Here is a 21,359-nt window from a genome sequence, read left to right as displayed (position 1 = left end):
AGCCTAAACTCCAACCAAGCGTCTTACCATTAATATCTAACAAAGGACTACTAGAACTTCTTAAGTTAGTCCTTCACTGCAACAAATTTCTGAATTTACAGTAATAAATATGAATACAAATATAAAAAGATATTGAGCATGTGCAATTGAATTTTTCTAGGTCTGTTTGATTTCATGAAATAGGTTAAAATAATATGTTAATCATGGTTTCTACCTGTATAAGAATGTTTTTTTGTGGATGGAATCAGTGAAAGAAATGGTTCAACCTTGTTTCACTTTCAATGTCGAAATTCTTTTCCTTTTAATAGCTGAGCAGGCTAATCCATCTCCAGCTAAGGGGTTAAAATGAAGGTCACATGAATACGGATTCAATTGAGGTTAAATTGTTGACTTGCAAGTCAATAATACATCAGCTATGTTCTTGAGCTTATTTTGACAAATTTGGGCCAAACTGCTTATAAAATTCTGCTTGTATTATTAGAGAGAATAGAGTGAGAGGTGTACTGAAATTTTGAGGTCTCTAAACTATTGATTCCAATGGGTTATAGCGCTCCGAGTTAGAGGATTCAAAAATCCCCTATTTTACTTCTAAGGACATCAGACCTAGGGTCATTTTGATCGTTCCAGAGAACTTCAATGATTTCAAACGACATATGGTGAATGTTGTGCCCTGTCTGGTTGAAATGCTTAACAGTTGGTTCTGATGTCTTGTTTTTGACATATTGGAGATGTTCGCCAAGTCGAGCTATAAATGGACTTTTGCTTTTTCCAACATATTGTTGTTTTACAGGATTTGTATGTAATCATGTAGATGATATAGGATGTGTTGCAGTCACCAATATAGTTTTTTTCTATATTTGCGTTCTGTGAATGTACTGAAGAAAGACCTTTGGAAATTAATCCAAGGACAGTAGCTATACTTTCATCATTGCTGCATTTGGTCACCTTATTTAGTGTACTAATTCCTGAGGTCCCTGGTTTGATTGGCAGATATTGGAATGCCGCTCTCACAAGAATGTCTATAAGGTTTTTATTTCTTCTATAGGCAAAGAGAGGTTGTACACTAAATATCTGTTTAGTGGTGTCTTTGATATGCAACAGCTGCCAAGTAGTCTCAATAATCTCTTTTAGATTTGGACTGGCTTTTGTATAGCTCAAGACCAGTGGAACTCTGGTCATTTTTTACTTTAAGTGTCTTTTATGATAGGTTTGAGTAATGTTTTGCGGTCTTTTGCTTCTGCTTTTTCAAGACTAACACGAAGTAGATTATCGTCATACCTTTGGAATTTGCAATATTTTGTCAATTCTGCAGAGTGTTTTTGGAAGTCTGCCTCGTTTGTGCAGTTCCTCTTAACCCATAGGAACTGTCCATAAGGTCCAGCTTTTTTGCATGGTAGCAGGTGTTCTGAATCGTAGTATAAGTACGAATGGTTGTCAGTGGGTTTAGTGTAGAGTTCAACCTCCACTGTACCAAGTGTTTTTTGAAATTTCACAATAGTGTCTAAGAATACAACTTGTTCTTCTGATACTTCAGCTGTGAATTTGATTGTTTTATGCTGAGAATTCATGTGTTGTATGAATTTGTTGAGAGATTTTTTACCATGCGTCCAGATGATGAAGATGTCATCAAAGAACTAAGGTAAAAGAATGGTTTAAGAGGGAATCCACTGAGTAGTTTCTTCTCTAAATGTCCCATAAAAATATTAGCAAAAGATGGGGCAACTTTTTTGCCCATTGCTTTACCGCCAACTTGAAGGTAAGTACTATTGTTAAATGTGAAGTTGTTGCAGTGAAGGACTAACTTAAGAAGTTCTAGTAGTCCTTTGTTAGATATTAATGGTAAGACGCTTGATTGGATTTTAGGCTTCTAGCAACTGAAACTAAACCTTCCTGGTTTGGAATGTTGGTGTATAAGGAGGTAACATCCATTGTTGCCAAAATTGTACCTTCTGGTAAATTTTTGATGCATTCGATCTTGTTGATCAAGTCAGAGGTGTCTCTAACATAAGACTTGATAAGTGGTACAAAAGGTTTGATATGTTCATCTACAAAGCTACTGATTTTTTCAGTAGGTCCATTGTTGCCACTGGTTATGGGTCTACCTGGTGGTGTACCATCTACAAAAGTTTTGTGTATTTTAGGCAGAAGGTAGAACTGTAGTGTTCTCGGTTCTTTGACAACAAGGCTATTGTAGATGTCTTGGTTAATCTCATTTTTTGAGAGCAAAGAAAGAAAAGTGTGGTTGATTTTAAGTGTATGAAATGAAGTGAGGTCTATACTGGTTCTAACATAGAAACGTTTATCCATGAGTTGAGCTAGTGCCATCTGATTGTAATCTGCAGCATTGAGGATTACTATAGCTGAACCTTTGTCAGCTTTTTTGTCAGCAGAGAGTGGTGGCCTCAATGAAAGCATCTACAAAAGCATCTTTTCCTTTGCTAGGAATCCAGTTGCTCTTTTGCTTAAACATCCTAGGTAATTTTTCTTGGAAGTCTATTGGGGAAGTGATTTGTGAATCTGTGTCCAAAGAATCATCGAAGAAATGGTGTTTAAGTCTCACTATAGGATAGAATGTTTTAAAATCTGAGTAGATTTGTAACATATCGTGGTCAAGCTGTGTTGGAACAAAGCTTAAGCCTTTTTGTAAGGCAGATTTTGCGGCTGCAGAAAGGGTCAAGTCGGAGAGGTTAATGACAAGTTTAGATAAATAATGCTCAAATTCTTTATTAAGGCTAATTAACTCATTTAGTGTAGAATGTCTTTGAGTAGTGACAGGGTTCTGTCTTGATTGTTCCTGTTCTGGTATCGTGGTGGGCCCCACCGTTGTGGTTGCCACCTGTTGTCTCTTTGATATCTTGTGTCTTTTTGACGTCTCGAATCTTGGTCTCGAGTCCTGTTGGCATCTCCTGTCTTGTTGATGTTGACGCCTTTTGAGGCCTTTTCGTGGATAAATAAGTCTCAGATTGTGGAGATTTGGTGCTGTTTTTTAATTTGTTATTCAAGCATTCTTCTTATGATTTTTCGACCCTGTGTTGAAAAGCTTGTAAAGCTTGTTTGATCTCTATTTGATCTTGTCGACCTCTTTTTGAAGTTTAGATTTTTAAACTTCAAGCTCCGCAATTTGACCGCCAAGGTAATCAACTATGAGAGAAATAAGTCCAAAGGAACAGTTTCCTAGAGTAAATTTCCACTTGTCCATAAACAGAATATCAGTTTTGCCGATGCCTGGTTGAATTTTGAGCTGTAGACCAGATGGAATGACCTTTTTATCAAGACACCTGTTTAGAAATTCTTGTTGGTGTTCATGCTTGTTAATTTTGGTGGACATGTTACATAATTTTTTATACACCAGAAGTGCATCTCTGCTGACCATGGCTCTCCCTTTCTTGTTTTCAGGTTGGTTGTAGGTTTGACCTTCAAGGCTTCATCTGATTATCTTCTTTTTGGACATTCATTAGATTGTCTTTGTTCTTGCAGTTTTAGGACATTAATCACTGACGTACTAGGTGTAGCTTCGTTACTGATGGTGCCCAGGCTCATGTTGCTAATGATACCCAAAAGGGAATTCTTGCTAGTAGAAGCCTTATTAGGAAGATGCAATAGAAGGCGATATGAATAAGATATAGGAAAATATATGCTGTTGCATCTTACTAACAGCGGCTGATGATAATTATAGTCTAACTGGTTTCGGTCCTTAATGGACCTTTTTCAGAGGCTGAATGGTGTAATTATGTTTTTGGTCTCTTTTTATAGTGTCTGACTGTGATCTGTTGACAGATAATATCCGGCAGATCTGACGGATCAGGTTATCCGTTAAAGCTTTTATTATTACTTGAATCAATAAGAATCGTATTTTAATTTTATTGTCGACATCGTAGCTAATGCCCCTTAAATTGGTTAAAAAATGGAACTTTACTAATTGTTGAAGACCTTACAAGACCTGTAGATGATGACATTCATGTTCTTCAGTTGTTGGTGTTACATTGTTAATCAAATTATCAATTTCTAACTTGAGTATATACTTGGAAAGATATTAGAAGTAACAATTACAAGAGATAGAAATCATACATAATTAATCAATTTATAACAGCTGAATGGCATTTTTTGGGAAGACATTAGGTGACATGAATTGATTCTTTACCAGGCAAGGTATTCCTTTAATTTTTTTAATAAATGTGCTTTCCTTTCAATAACATAGAATGATGAAGTAAATTTTCAACTTATCTGATCCTGTACAAAATCTGTTCAGGTGCTGCCTTAGACCAGGGACCCCCCATCCCCCCCCCCCCCCCCCCCAAAAAAAAAAAAAAAACAACAGAAGGAGAAAAATGTATTAAAGATAAAATTGTATCAAAATTAGGTCCTCTAATTCCTAATTCTCAGGAGCGTCCCCTCTAACATCAAATCCTGGATCCATGCTTGCTGTTTTCTAGGGACCAGCAAGTGAGTAAAATTTAAATCTAAATTTGTAACATCATGGCAAGACTCCTTTCTAGTATTTTGTATGTAACAAATTAAGCATAACTGTGGATTTATTATTATTCATTGGATACCAATTTTTGTGGATTTCATGGTAAAGGTGATACACAAATTTGAATGTTCAACAAAGTAAAAATTTCTACAAAATTGAATGCAGACTTATACCAAACCATGAAATCAAATATCCATGAAAATAAATTTGGAAAACTGCATCAGTACACAGGAAGGTTATGCTTTCTTACAATGATGGAAGAACATTGTTCATTTGACTAATTTTGTTTAAAAAACATGAAAATCTATGGGCATAGCTTTCCTATAAACCTTGGACACAGATAATACCTGGAAGATACTGATGAATTGTTTTCTTCTTTGTCCAGCTTTGTCTTGTCCAGCTTTGTCTTGTCTGTATCTTTAATAGTCTTTGTTTGAACTAAATTATAAAAAAAATCTATATGGTTTTTCAGAGCTTGATATTCATAAAAAAATGGCAACACTTAGGCAATGTATGACAGAAGCATTACATCTACATGGAAACTAAAGTTCATTTATTATGCTTATAATCATTGCAGTCAAAACCAACTTACAAAAAATATGGAGTAAAACAAGAATGTGTCCATAGTACACGGATGCCCCACTAGCACTATCATTTTCTATGTTCAGTGGACCTTGAAATTGGTGTCAAAACTCTAATTTGGCATTAAAATTAGAAAGATCATATCATAGGAAACATGTGTACTAAGTTTCAAGTTGATTGGACTTCAACTTCATCAAAAACTAACTGGACCAAAAACTTTAACCTGAAGAGGGATAGACGGACTAACGGACGGACGAACGGATGGATGGACGAACGAACAGATGCACAGACCGAAAAACATAATGCCCCTCTACTATCATAGGTGGGGCATAAAAAGTACCACATGAACAGCAGATTACAATGAATATTCTTGTTATAGTCCAAAGTATGCATTTTTTAAAATATTTTTAATATATATATAGCCATGAATATTAGATGTAATAAATTACTTTTTTTATTCATAGTATATGAATGCTTTCTTTCATTTGTATTCAAAGGAATTTGTTTTACCCTATTATACATGTATGAAGATGTAGTCTCTGAAACTACCTGAATTAAAGAACCTCTAGTGAACAAGCTCACATGTCTTATGCCCCATACAAAGACAAAAAGCTTATAGTGACCTCCTGGCATGTTTTTTATGCTTATTTTTAGTTATGAATATTTCAGAAAGTTATATATGTCATATAACAAAAGTGCACACACTGAAATGACCTTCCTGCTTTACTGATCATGATTGTAATTACGTTGAAAGTTTATAAGATAAGGGTATTACTACAAGTATCACATAAACTTAACATTACAAAAGATCCATGTAAATGAGGTCATGGTCAGATTAACCTTGCCAGACGGATATTTATGTACTTTAAATTCATCCCATATATACCTAATAAAGTTGATCTATTGTTTATAATATCTGAGAAAACTAAACATTGACTAATGAACAATAAAAATGAGAATAAAGTCAGATGCACCCTAACTGACGTACATGTACACCATTCAATCATTCCATACCCCAAATATAGTTGACAAATGCATAATGCCAATTAATAGTATCTGGGAAACAGCAAGACTTAACCATGAAAACTTAATGTTAACCAATGAACCATGAAAATGAGGTCTGATTAAAATACAGATCTTTTGTCCACACTTCCCTTAATTATATAATCTGAAAGCACTCCTTTTAACTTTCTGTTCTGGTACATTTGTGTAATTCAAAATTAAAAAACAGTTTTTGTTCCATTAACAAATGCAGGTGTGATTTCACAGATGAGACACTTCTACATGCTTTCAACAAAAATACTTACCGGTATATTTTTGTCATATTTCAGATAGTTTTGGACCAGCAAATTAAGAACATGCAAGTACCAACTAAATAATTCTCAACCTACAAATTTGGGTACAGACATCCAGCTTGGGTTTGAAAAATATATTGATTGATGCAAAAATCCCTACCCATTCATATATTTCATAAAAAAAATCACAATCCATTATATATATTTCCCAGCTATCATGACATCTTATTTCAATGAGATGTTAATCACATGGGATCCATGATTCATATTAGGAGATGAAAAGATCAAAACACAGTTTTTACAGACATCTTAACAGAAGATGAACATGTATGACCCATTGACATATAAATTTCTACCCATTGATATATTACCTCCGTGAAATTGCACCCCATTGATATATTTTACATTCTAAAAAAGTTACCCATACCAGCGATACGTCTGTGTATACCTTTTTATGAAGAGACCTCCTGTGAGTAAAATCTCCCTAAATATTCGTTAGATTTCAAAGCTCATACAGTTGAAGCTTTGCACATATCCAACAATTATCTTTAAAGCGCATGGACTTGAGTGTAAAGGTAGTATCTTTGGTTAGCTTGCTTGCTAGCTGAACCATGAAATCATTATTAGCCAAGGTCCTACCTTCCTTTGGGCGGAGTCAGTAGTTAAGCAGAGAACCAATCAAAAGTAGGGACAGTATATAAACATTGTGAAACCAGATTTACAAGTCAATTAAAACTGGGATCTAGTGTCAATTATAAGCTGATTCACAAGCATGTTGCAGGTGTGTTTGATTTGTCAGTTTCATTTCAATCAATTACCTCTGTTCGTTATGTCTCTATGATCAGTTTCACAAAAAATCTTACGACTAAAGTTGATCTTAAGTCATGAACAATTCAGTAAATTACGATCAACTTTAGTCGTAAGATTTTTTGTGAAACTGATCTTTGTCAGGTTTAGGGGATGACCATTTGATATTCGGGGAGGGGGGGGGGAGGGGGGGCCAGGAGGATTTTGAAAATAAATAACTCAGCCTTGATAATCACAAAAATAAATGGTTTGTTCTGTGGTAGTTTGAAAATAAATAACCTGACTTACAATGTTTTTGAAAATGAATAACTCGGCAGTCTTTAAGCCATTTTATAAATGCTATTCGAAAGTATGAGGTGGCACCAGATTCTTCATAAAATTCATCTTTTTTCAAAAAAAAATTCAGGAAACACTTCCCAAATCTTTTAATAATAAAGGTATAAATATTATTTAAATATACTTGAAATGTCTGAAAATGGGTTTCATTTAACTTGAAGTATATTGGCTCAGGAACACTTACCTCACTTTTATTACAGGGCTGTAACTACATTGAGGCAAATGCCTTTATGAAAGAAATTTTAAAACCAAAAGCTTGTCTTCATATCAAATTGTTTTCACAGCGAGTGTTTGCAAGAAGCAAGTTCTGTTCTCCCTTGGACGTAGCACCTGTTTTTTCGGGATCAATGTTTCTTTAAATTTGTCTTTTGTTCATTGATTGCCCTTCTGTATTCTCTTAGTGTTGCATTCCTTTTGTGATTTAGTAATTTTGTTTTCAACTTGATCATGAGTTTTATTTTATTTAAGACTTTTTAGCTAATTTTACAACTTAACTACTTTAAATTGTATCCCAGTTAAGAGCTACATCAAGTTGTAATTGAAATGTGTTATTAATAATTACTTGACATAGTTATATCACTGATAATCAGCCCCCTCTTAACTTAATTTGAATAAAACCCCATATAATTTACAGGTATAAAAGATTTAAATTCTGCATGCCGAAACAACAACAAAAACCACATACATGTACTTAACTATGTGAATTACATTTTTACTTTATTCTTCATATTAATCTTTTGATGTTGTTCATAAAAACTTAAGTCTTACGCTGAATCTATACATTTTGCTTTGAGACCAAAATATTGTCAAAAAATTATTAAAACAGAACTTGCGCTTTCAGAATAAGAAAGGGTCTGGGAACACCCAGAAAGCTTGATTTTGCATCATTTGTTCTATAGTTTCTTTGGGCCTTCAGCGGCTTCAAAACCCTTCAAAATTTTTTTGCATCGCTCCGCTCGGCGTAAATATATTTGGCAATACCTTTAAAAGAGGCTAGTCACAGCCCAACTCTAATACCGTGTATGTATGCAAAACATGTATATGCAGTTTGGAATTCAGAAGATTCATTTCCGCAGAGGATGATGATTAATTCTGATTAAATGGTACATTAATGACTTGACTGTACATGTATTATTTATAATAAAAAATGAATTTAAAATTTGTATGTTTTCAAATATTATTAATATAGTTATGAAAATAAATAATCAGTCCCTTGTTTTAATGAAAATGAAAAATCTTGCTTCAACAGTGCAGAAAATAAATAATCTGTCCTCTTAGTTTACAAAAATAAATAACCGATCCAAAACAAATCCTCCTGGCCCCCCCCAGAATATCAAATGGTCGTCCCCTTATATACATTGTATATAAGGATATCATTATCTTTGATTTTGATTTGTATTTCGGTGGAGTGCTACAGAAGGTGTAAAAAGAGACTTAGTTGGTTAAAATCTTTGAGATCTGTTCACCATGCTCATGAATCAATGGGATTGTTTTGTTTTGACTGACATGAAAAATAGAGGGACAATTGATAATATTCAGATTTTTATTTTACCATCTTCTGCAGTGAAGAAAAAAATGCACATCAAAATCTGGGAATGTGTTTATCGGCATCAAAATGCATGTAACTTTAATCAAAATGAAATTGACAAATCAAACACACCTACAACATGCTTGTGAATTAGCTTATAATTGACAGTAGATTTAAAAATTTAGATAGAAAACATATAATTTCTAAACTGACTTGTATATAAACTGGTTTCACAATGTTTATATACTGTCCCTTTTTTTGATTGGTTCTCTGCTAAACTATTAACTCCGCCCAAAGGTACTACCTTAGTACCTTAAGTAATAATGATCTCATGGTTCAGCTAGCAAGCAAGCTAACCAAAGCTACTACTTTTACCTACACATTCAAGTCCATGTGCTGTACCGGTAAACTAAAATCTCCTGACTAAGTGGTAACATACATGATTAGTTTAAAAGTAAATGATGGACCATAGAAGCCAAGTAATGGCAATACCAGGTGCCTCACTAAGACAAGTCCATGAGTCCTGGATTCATGAAAATCTGTCTGGACTCTTCATTACATGAACTGATAAGTCCAAAGGTAAATCAAGATTGAGCCCAGATATCAGCATTTTATGGCAAAATATTAAAAAATTATTCAAAATTTGATGTTATTGACTATTTTCATATTACGGACTACTGACATCAAGCCAAGCAAATTTCAGAAGATAGACTTAAAATAACTTAATAAATCAGTAGTGTTCATCTTTAATAACTGGAGGGCTGTTTTGCATCATTTTGAAAAGATCACCCAAAGACCATTAAAACAATATTTGGTCCCAACAGGCAATGTGGTTTCACTGATGTATTCCCCACCTCTCCTTTTCTTTGGAAGAGAAAATTTAAAAAATGTAAATACAACAGAGGCCACTGAAAACAATAAGTTACTGGTTGTTTTTGGGCACCAAGTTATGCAAACCTTTACACCTTAGTGTAGATAACACTTTTCTACACTTGTCATACATGTATATAGTGTTTCAACAAAGACATGTGAAATTGAGAAGAGAAATTGCAATGCATGCATGGTAGTAGGCAGGGTTTCCGCTGGCGTTCGCCATTTTCCCATTTTGCAAAAAAATAATAATTGTGGCGATTAAAAATCTTGATTGGCGATAGAAATATAGAGGTTCTACTTCGTTCATCTCGTTTATTTGTTTCAGGTTTGTTTTACTTTTTCCCTGATCAGACAATACTCAGATTTCACCTTGAACTCTTCATGCATTTCAATTTTGACAGACAATCAATTATCAGCTGATTGCATTTGATAGCAATCTGCAACAATGGACTAATTAATAAAGGTGTTAAATTGTATTGTTTATTGAAAATGTGAGGTAAAATGGCGTCACATGTCACCTAAAGGATTGTTTTAACAACTTTGATAAAAATAAATGTTTTGAAGAGGCTACTTTATATAATAAACTGTTATCACAGAGATATGTCTCGCCTTTTTGTAATTTTGATAATATAAATGCTGAAATTAAAATAGCAATACTTTAACATGTAAGTTATGCAAATATTCAAAGTCGATGAACCATGACTGAAGGTACATGGCTAAACAATCTCCATGGAATGAGATGTGCCAATGCTAATACAACTGCATACCAAATATCTTTGACTTATTATAAGTCGTTCCCTTTAAACAAACCTTAACACAAACATTAACTTGTAAACTATGTAAAAGTTTCAAAGTCAATGAACCATGATCAGGGGTGGGGCTATATAATCTCCTTGGAAACGATACTTGCAAATGCCAATAAGTTTGCATACCAAATATCATTGACTTAACATTAGCAGTTCATCTTAAACTGATCTAATCACAAACTAATACATGTAAACTAAGCAAAAGTTTCAAAGTAAATAGACCATGACTGAGGGGGTGGGGCCAAATATTCTCCATGGAAATGTGATGTGCTAATGCTTATACAACTGAACACCAATCAACAATGGCCTACCACTAATGGTTCCCCTTGAACTGACCTAATCACAAACTAATACATGTAAACTTAGCAAAATTTTCAAAGTCTATAGACCATGACTAAGGGGGCGGAGCCAAATAATCTCCATGGAAATGAGATATGCCAATGCTTATACAACTGCATACCAAATATCTTTGACCTACCACTAGTGGTTCCCCATAAATTGACCTAATCACAAACTAATACATGTAAACTATGAAAAGTTTCAAAGTCAATAGACCTTGACTGAGGGGGCGGGGCCAAATATTCTCCATGGAAATGTGATGTGCTAATGCTTATACAACTGAACACCAACTAACATTGGCCTACCACTAATGGTTCCCCTTGAACTGATCTAATCACAAACTAATACATGTAAACTAAGCAAAAGTTTCAAAGTAAATAGACCATGACTGAGGGGGCGGGGCCAAATAATCTCCATGGTAATGAGATGTGCCAATGCTAATACAACTGCATACCAAATATCATTGACCTACCACTAGTGGTTCACCATGAACTAGACCTAATCACAAACTAATACATTGTTGACGCCGCTGCCGCCGCCGCCGCTTTCGCCGACGCTGGAAACAGCATACCTATGTCTCGCTTTTTGACTCCGTCAAGGCGAGACAAAAATAAGAAGATGTGGTATGATTGCCAATGAGACAACTCTCCACAAGAGACCAAATGACACAGAAATTAACAACTATAGGTCATCGTACAGCCTTCAACAATGAGTAAAACCCATACCGCATAGTCAGCTATTAAAGGCCCTGAAATGACAAATGTAAAACAATTCAAACGAGAAAACAAACGGCCTGATTTATGTACAAAATAATGAACGAAAAACGAATATGATATACAACAACAAACGACAACCACTGAATTACAGGCTCCTGACTTGGGACAGGCACATACAGAATGTGTCCTTGTTAAACTAGTTTGAAGGGTGAGCCAACCCTCCCCCTAACCTGGGACAGTGGTGTTACAGAACAACATAAGAACAAACTATAAAAATCAGTTGAAAAGGACTTAACTCATCAGATCAATAGAAAGCAGAAATACATCTAACAAAAACACAGAGTAGACATGGCAGGGTACTTATACATCCCCCAAAACAAACAGACACTTAAGTACAGATCTGAGAGTACTTGCAGTTACTGACAACTACTGTAAATTCAGAAATTATTGCGTGCATTTATTATTGCGATTTTGTCATTTTAGACTAAAATGCGACTTTAATTTTTGCGATATTGAGAAAAATCCTGTTTAATTCATATAAAAAATTTCAAAATGCGAGTTTAAATTATTGCGATTATAACCCTGTCGCATTTTTCGCAATAATAAAAACATTGCAATAATTTCTGAATTTACAGTAATAAAAAATCATGCATCTAAGACTAAAATATCAATCATTACACATCCAACATCCAATGGATTTAGTGTAAAGACGTCATTAACAGTCAGAGATAAATATGACCTTGTGCAATGCCAAGATACAGTTATGGACAGATTGTAGAACCATGAATGTGCATATGCATATAAAAATAATATTTAGTTTGATTTTAGTTTACTGATAACAAAATCAATATTAATACCAATAAAAACAATATTCAAAGATCTAATTATAGTGTTGAATTGGTAACCTTTGAGAATAAGTTTATTTAAAGGGTCGATAAGTTTACTCGGATCGTATCCAAATTTACATCGTTTTAGAAGTAAAGTTATACGTCTCACATATTACTTTTAACGATGGTCCAGAAAAGAAAACTGTTGTTTTGAAGAAAGGGGTCAAAAGTAAGTAAAATCTCTAATTTTATTCCTTGTCCTTTGAATAAGCAGGACATATCTAATAAACTGATTGATGATAAACTGAAGATGAATCCTGTGTTCCCAAAAGTCAAATTTTACAGTATCGTTAAAAAAATTACAAGAAATTTTTGTTCTAATTAAGTGTTCATTTATTACAATGTAGGTTATAAAATAGATATGCAGAATAATAATAAAAGAAACAACAATGCTGCAAACTGGATTTGTTTGTTAGCAAGAAGGAAAACCAGTCCTAAACAAAAAATCTGTTTATGTTAGTTGGCGAAAAAAATATTGTTTTGGCGAAAGAGGTGGGGAAAAAAGAAATTGACCAAGGGGAAACCCTGGTAGTAGGGAACAATACTGGTAGTGTACAATATACATGTATATATAATTATAAATATAAATTTACTGAATACCAGTTCGGATGGTTTGATGAGATTGGCTAAAACTGGAAGTTGTAACCTTCAATTTTATATTTACTAAAATGCTAATCATGTGGCTAAGATAAAGATTATTCTCACCTTTTCTCTTCCTTTCTTTCTTCATATTTTTCTTTTGTTTATTCTAAGCTGAAAAAGTTTTAAGGAAATGGGTCAGAGACTCAAATGTTGCAATATTTACTATGGAAATGACACTTGTATAAAATTTGTAATGTATTTTAGGGAACATCTTTTTGTAAACTTGTAAGGAAAGTTGGTATCTGCAGATTTCTATAGATTTAAAAGTACAACTTGGGAAAACTTTAGAACATATTTGCAAAAACAGAAAAAATAGAAACAAAAAAATGGTGCCTTCCAATGAGAATGCGGATGCTAATTGAGAAAGTTGTACTTACATGTACTGAAAAATCTACACAAATTATAAAAATATGTACACAAAACTGGTACCTTTTTTTCCTCATTCACCCTACTATCAGCCAGATTTGCACTTTCTCCTGTTCAAAAAATTTCTTTAAATCACAATTTTATATCAGGAATTTATGTCACACAAAATATCAACAATATATACTGTATAGACAGAAGAGGAATATTTTTAAACTTTAATCTGATATTTTATAATTTACACACTTATTTTCATTCTTTTGAAAAAATATTGTATCTACAGCAAAGCAAGTTTAAATATGTTGTTGGATGAAAATAATAATTGAGGATGTTGTTTAGAGATATTAACATTTATAACAAATAAATCAAAATGTTTATCTGAATTATAAGTACCAGAGTCTAGGTTATTTATTTCTTCTTCTACTACAGGAGACAAGTCTCTGTAATCTATACACTCGCCAACCTTATTAAAATAGAATCCTACTTTGCTGTTAACTATGCAAATGACTTTGATTCAATGGTATAGTCAAAGTCAAACTTAGATTTGAATTTTGATCTGAATAACATATTTACTGCTCGATACTGAAACTAAAGAAATTCTGTAAGACTCTGTAATCAAAGACATATTATAATACAAGAGATTGGCAAATTACCTGTTGTATTGTAAGCGTACTTTCATTCCGCCGTGTATTTATTACAGGTTTTCACTAAGAGAATATTGGATGTAAATAGTGTGAAAGCATCTATCTTGATATTGTTGTTTTGTTTATATTAGATCGGTTTATTGTTTATATAAATAAATATATTAAAATAATTTTCAAGGAACCAGTTTAACTAATCTGAGTCAATGTAGTAAATAATATTGATGATGACGAGGAGGATGTTTTTATAACTCAAAATACTTTATCAATGATCAGGACATTGAACTTGATATAAACCAAATTTAAAGAGCAGATTTGTTCTTACCTAAAGTTTCAATTATAGAAGCATCCTTTGATATTGACAAAGAAGATATGATTTTATATCCAAGTCGACAAAAGGGCAAATACACAGAAAAACTTCAGCAATCCAATAAATATAAATATTACAATTAGTGACAATTTAGAAGCATATGATTTTATAGATTTGCATAGAAAAATTATTTAAATCTTATTCGTTAATAAGCATTATTGTGTTATCGTGTGTTCAAAATGAGTACTAATCACTTCATCAATGTATGGATCTAAAGCACTAGTGTAATTAATCCCGGTATTAAATAACTAGTGCAATCATTCCGGTACAAAATCACTAGTGTAATCATTCCTGGTTCAAAAACACTAGTGTGAACATTCCTTGGATGAAAACTCTCCACTTTTTATATAAATCTGAGCTATGCAAGTTTCAAATACACTAAAAACTATTAAGCCACATTTTATATATATTTCCCCTTCAAAAAACCCTTTTTAGAACCTTATAATGACTGGTGGATGTTTTACACTGGACCCGGATAGAAAACCTAGTGAATTTTTGTTGGTGGATAAAAATCACTGGGGATTTTCTTTCTCCGGATAAAGTACACTGGAGGAATCAAACCAAGGTTACAGTATTACAAGGCATTTGTACATTTGATAGAAAATTTGGAAGTACAAATAAAAATCAAAATATTAAAATAATACCTGCCATATCAAGCAATTTCTAACTTATAAGTTATAGTTATTACTGTGTTTTATAACATGCGTACTAAAAACTGGGGAGGGGAGGAGGGGAAAGAAAGAAGTATCAACTATACCGAACCCACCATTCTTTCTGTGACTTGGTTTTCACTGGGACAATATATTGGGACTATTCATATCCCAGGTTTTCAATATCTAGATGTCAATTTTCAGAGTTTATAAAATTTAGGATTTATTTAGTAGCTTACTATATAAATCCGTGTTACAATCTTTATTTCAAACCTTTTTAACCATATACGGATATTTTCTACAAATGAGAAAATAACTTTAAATCAGAGACATGATGATATACATACGGTATATGTCTCTGTTTAAGGTTCATGTGGACCCTTTGGCTAAAATGGCTGCATTTTCACCTCAAAATTTACTCTGAGTACAGACAAACCTGCGCATCTGGAAAAGTTTTAAGGCATAGCATGCCCTAGATAAATAAACTTCTAATGCATGGTATGTTTTAGAAAATTAAAAACTTAACTGGATTTAGCAGTACACTTTTTTTCGTCCCTGCAGAAGATGATAAAATTAACAAACAGTTGAGTTTCACTTGATATGGTCCACTCAGATACACAGTTTAAATCACCAATTATTGTCAGGTATCTATTGTCCATCTATTGTCCATGTCAATCAAAACAGTTCACTTCAATTATTACCTGTGGGGAAGTTCTCAAACCTCTTTCCCAACTTAGTTTATTTTGGCACCTTCTGGAGGAATGAAAAAAAGTGCACTGCAAAATCCGGTTAAGTTTTTAATTTTCTAAAACATAAAATATATTTGAATTTTATTTATCTAGGGCATGCTATGCCTTAAAACTTTTCCAGATGCACAGGTTTGTCTGTACTCAGAGTAAATTTTGAGGTGAAAATGCAGCCATTTTAGACGAAGGGTCCACATGAACCTTAAATAGTGATGGAATATGTGTGGAAGTGAAAAGGTAGTTTCAACAATAACGAGAGAGCCGTTTGATATTTCAATAGATTAGATGTACATTAAATGAAATTTCAATCTTTTGTATAATATATAGTACATGGCCAATTCAACCTGCTGATCTACCTGAGGTTTAGTGGATACCAAAACCAAAACCGAAATTTTTAAACTAGTAATCGGAACGTATCCGTAACCTTGACCGATATTCCGGATTTAAAAAAAATCATTAGCATATTAGGCATACGATAATCTTTGTTTGAATTTTTAGACTCAAAAGGTCCATATATATGACCCCCTACATATATGCATGACACAAAATATTCTAACAGAGTACATTGTTAAAATATATACAGAATTATATTTAGTTAAAGACAACATTTTTTGTACCATAAATGATTACAATGTTGAAGAATACAATAAATCACTGATCATCACTTCTGAGAATTGTATTAACTTGTGACAAATAATTTTCAGATATTTTCAAGCGATTTAACATATAACGTTGTTTTAAGCGAAAAATTTAAGTATACTGTTGCAGCGGATGCATTTGCCAAAGCTGGTGGGACTAGCGATTTAACATATAACGTTATTTTTAGCGATAAATTAAGTATACTGTTGCAGCGGATGCATTTGCCAAAGCTGGTGGGACTAGCGATTTAGCATATAACGTTATTTTTAGCGATAGAAGATTAAGTGTACTGTTGCAGCGGATGCATTTGCCAAAGCTGGTGGGACTAGTGATTTAGGATATAACGTTATTTTTAGCGATAAATTAAGTATACTGTTGCAGCGGATGCATTTGCCCAGAGACATATATACACATGTGTCTCTGCAGATTTGCCAAAGCCGTTGGGAATAGGGTCGTGACTTGCCGCTGCTATTTCTAAAGTACATTTATACAAAGGAATTGGATTTAAAACCTTTGAAACTGTGTTTAACTCCTGTATCACCCCTGTTTTAGATTCTTGTTCTGGTGTTTGTTGCTACAATTCTTTTCATGGCATTGATATGGTACAAAATCGAGCCGTGCGTTATTTCTGTGGTTTCAGTGACATCGGTTTGCACCCACTATAACCTTGAACAGCGAATTTGACTGGTTACCACCAACGCAGAGACATTGGGTGAATATGGTACGCCTATGGAACCGTTTCATTCTTATGGACGACGAGAGGCTCACGTCAAAAAAGTGTTTGATTGGGAGTATAAGCCTTATGGATTATGGTGCACACAAGTTATGGACATCTTTTATAAACTTGGAATAAGTAACATCTATGAAACCCAACAAACAATGAACATACAAGAAACTAAAGAAAAACTTTTACGTTATACTGAGAGTGAATGGAAAGACAACGCCGCTTTATCACCGAAACTAAGAACGCAGTTTGTGACCTTCAAAGGAAGTTATGAACTTGAACAGTATATCACGTCAAATCTGTCTAAACAAGAACGGTCGGCTCTTGCTCAATTGAGAAGTGGGATTCTTCTAATACATGTTAATTTGAAACTAGAAGGTTCCGTAACGAGGCGCTACCGGACCGAATATGTGCTCAGAGAATATGTGTATTGTGTGAAAAACATGAGGTCGAAGACGAAAAACTTTTTCTATTATACTGTCTATGCTGATAAACTTAGACACAAATATCTACCTATGGCCGCATTAGACAATTTTATTTCTTTATTAAAGACTTATTCATTTACTGAAACACTGTCAAATCCCAACTGCAAAATATGTAAATTCAGCATTCATCCATAGAATTTTACGTCTAATCCTATTTTTCTATTTTTTTTAAACTTTTACGTTTTTCGAATATGATACAATATTACTAATGTAACCTGAGACTACTATGTCATAGTAGTCTCAGATGTGACATATAGGTGCAATGGGTCGGGTGTACTGAATATCTAATTGCTATGTATACTTGTATAAATGTATGTAATGATACACGTGTCACCATAATAAACTAGAGGCCATAAAGAGCCTGTGTCGCTCACCTTGGTCTATATTCATATTAAACAAAGGACACAGATGGATTCATGACAAAATTGTGTTTTGGTGATGGTGATGTGTTTGTAGATCTTACTTTACTGAACATTCTTGCTCCTTACTATTATCTCTATCTATAATGAACTTGGCCCAGTAGTTACAGTGGAAACTATTTTGTAAAAATTTAGAAAAATTTACAAAATTTATGAAAATTGTAAAAAATTGACTATAATAGGCAATAACTCCTTAAGGGGTCAATTGACAATTTTGGTCATGTTGACTTATTTGTAGATCTTACTTTGCTGTACATTATTTCTGTTTACAGTTTATCTCTACCTATAATAATATTCAAGATAATAACCAAAAGCTGCAAAATTTTCTTAAAATTACCAATTCAGGGGCAGCAACCCAACAACGTGTTGCCTGATTGGTCTGAAAATTTCAGGGCAGATAGATCTTGACCTAATGAACAATTTTATCCTCGTCAGATTTGCTCTAAATGCTTTGGTTTCAGAGATATGAGCCAAAAACTGCATTTTACCCTATGTACTATTTTTTAGCCATGTCGGCCATCTTGGTTCGCGGGCGAGGTCATCAGACACATTTTTTGAACTAAATACCCTAATGATAATTGTGGACAAGTTTGATTAAATTTGTCTTAGCAGTTTCAGAGGAGAAGATTTTTGTAAAAGATTACAAAAATTTACGAAAAATGGTACAAAAATTGACTATAATAGGCAATAACTCCTTAAGGGGTCAATTGATAATTTTGGTCATGTTGACTTATTTGTAGATCTTACTTTGCTGAACATTATTGCTGTTTACAGTTTATCTCTATCTATAATAATATTCAAGATAATAACCAAAAACGGCAAAATTTCCTTAAAATTACCAATTCAGGGGCAGCAACCCTACAATAGGTTGTCCGATTCATCTAAAAATATCAGGGCAGATAGATCTTGACCTGATAAACAATATTACCCCATGTCAGATTTGCTCTAAATGCTTTGGTTTCAGAGATATAAGCCAAAATCTACATTTTACCCCTATGTTCTATTTTTAGCCATGGCGGCCATCTTGGTTGGTTGGCCGGGTCACCGGACACATTTTTTAAACTAGATACCCCAATGATGATTGTGGCCAAGTTTGGTAAAATTTGGCCAAGTAGTTTCAGAGGAGAAGATTTTTGTAAAAGTTAACGGACGACGGACGACGGACGACGGACGCCAAGTGATGAGAAAAGCTCACTTGGCCCTTTGGGCCAGGTGAGCTAATAATTAGTTACTTACTTACTTATTAAAAATTGACTTTCGCATAACTTCTCCGAAGGACATATAACTTCATTACGACAAACATATTACATGCACTATACATCTATATTATGTATATTGATATCCCATTATTATTCTGAAAGCATTATTATATAAAATGATTAATTATAAAATATCATTTTCATTAGATCTGGAAAAAGAATTAGAAATATATCTTAAGTTTTTTATTATATTATACGCAGATGGCACGGTGCATCTTTCACGATTATTGCAAGGCTTGGAAATTGAAAGTAAACGTTGATAAAACCAAAGCATTAAGATTTTGGACGTTTGCAAAAAAAATCTCCGATATTCTTATAATGACACTTTAACATTGAGATAGTAAAGCAGTTTAACTATTTGGGGATTATAGTTACTAAAACATGTATTTTGTTCTCAAGTCCCCAACTTGAGGAAGGAAACCAAATTCAAGACCACCATCCAAAGACAGGAAAACTCATACCGTATAGTCGGCTATAAAAATGTGAAACAATTCAAATGAGAAAACTAACGGCCTAATTTATAGCAAAACAATTTATGAAAAACAAATATGACTGACCTGAACCAACTGTACTACAGGCTTCTGACTTGGGACAGGCACATAAAGATTGTGAGGCACATAAAGAATGTAGCAGGGTTAAAATGTACGCGAGTGCTCAACCCTCCTCTAACCCGGGACAGCGGTGTTACAGCACAGCATAAGAGCAAACTGTAAACATCAGTTGCAATTTGCTTAACTCAAAAGATCGGTAAGAGGCACAAAAACAAAAGACACAAAGCACCGAAAAAAGAGTACTCGCAGTTACTGAAAGCTAGTTCAAAGCCAATTACAACTTATGAATAAATCATGTTTTCCCAGACTAAAGTTATAAATCAACTATCTACAGGATGTAGAATCATAAGTTATCATAACTGTACATATATAGCTATATATAGTCGTCGTGTTTTAATTTTTCAAAAACAAAATCAATGTTAGTTGTCCGTTAAACAATATTTAAAGATTTTACTACTGTGTTAAATTGATAACCTTTGAGAATGATTTTATTCAAAGGATCAATTAGTTTACATGATGGATTGTGTCTAAATTTATGGGCTTTATAAACAACATCCCCATTAAAATTAGGATGTGATATCCCATTTGTAATAAGAATTCTACAGGTACAGCCAAACGTTCTAACCAAATCTTTATATCTATGTATATATACGAATTTGGTTAAGATTTGAATTAATTTGTGGTAACGAAATCCCTGCCTTTTAATTTGCCAGTTTTACATAAATTATGTTAATTGAAATCTAAAACCAACTACAGACACGGGCAAAGCCAGCAAGTTGTGAAATATATTATAACACCGTAAGAAAGGGCCAAAAGAATATGCCTGTTAGGGTCTCATTGACATTTACAACACTTTCATTCAATTTCAGCACATTGTTCATAAATATCTTTTATTAAAGAAAATGGTAAATTAACTTCAGATAAAAATACATTCCTGAAAGAAGCTGTCTTGCCATTTTTTTTTTATTGTATGGGGAAGAGCTAGGTGGGTGCCAGAGTTGCATCTATAGCTCATAAAGGAAAATTATTGACCTAAATATATGTTAAAAAATGCCACGCTTGACTCCCAGGTTCAGTTTTTTAATTTTAAATCATTGCAATATATATGCTCAATTTTGAGTTTTACTATTAATCATGTAAGGAAACAGACATTAGTATAATCATTGTTTTTATTATTTGAAAAGGGATATGATAAGAAAAGCTTCGAGAAAACCTGCAAAAACTAAGACA

The 21,359-nt window shown here is 33.4% G+C and overlaps 1 protein-coding gene across 5 annotated transcripts in view; it reads right to left on the bottom strand.

Annotated features, from left to right (window-relative positions):
• LOC127728239 (uncharacterized) overlaps positions 1-16,455 on the bottom strand; it is a 29,917-nt gene extending 13,462 nt beyond the window's left edge. Inside the window, exons 1-4 of one of the 5 annotated variants that reach the window (XM_052235504.1) lie at positions 16,383-16,455; positions 14,299-14,352; positions 13,346-13,393; positions 4,819-4,909 (exon numbers count right to left, since the gene is read on the bottom strand). In XM_052235504.1, the coding sequence (XP_052091464.1) occupies positions 4,819-4,909; positions 13,346-13,370 (116 nt within the window). In that variant the 5' untranslated portion in view covers positions 13,371-13,393; positions 14,299-14,352; positions 16,383-16,455. Of the gene's footprint in view, positions 1-4,818; positions 4,910-13,345; positions 13,394-14,298; positions 15,247-15,579; positions 15,648-16,382 lie in introns of those variants that run through there. The other 4 variants (XM_052235506.1, XM_052235505.1, XM_052235507.1 and 1 more) reach the window with 4 other exon arrangements.
• Positions 16,456-21,359: the final 4,904 nt, after the last annotated feature.

This window comes from Mytilus californianus, unplaced genomic scaffold, assembly GCF_021869535.1.
Source record: "Mytilus californianus isolate M0D057914Y unplaced genomic scaffold, xbMytCali1.0.p SCAF_2, whole genome shotgun sequence".
In the NCBI taxonomy this organism is placed as follows: domain Eukaryota; kingdom Metazoa; phylum Mollusca; class Bivalvia; order Mytilida; family Mytilidae; genus Mytilus; species Mytilus californianus.
The sequence above is the reverse complement of the archived record's forward strand: the minus strand, read 5'-3'. Positions and strand labels throughout refer to the sequence as shown.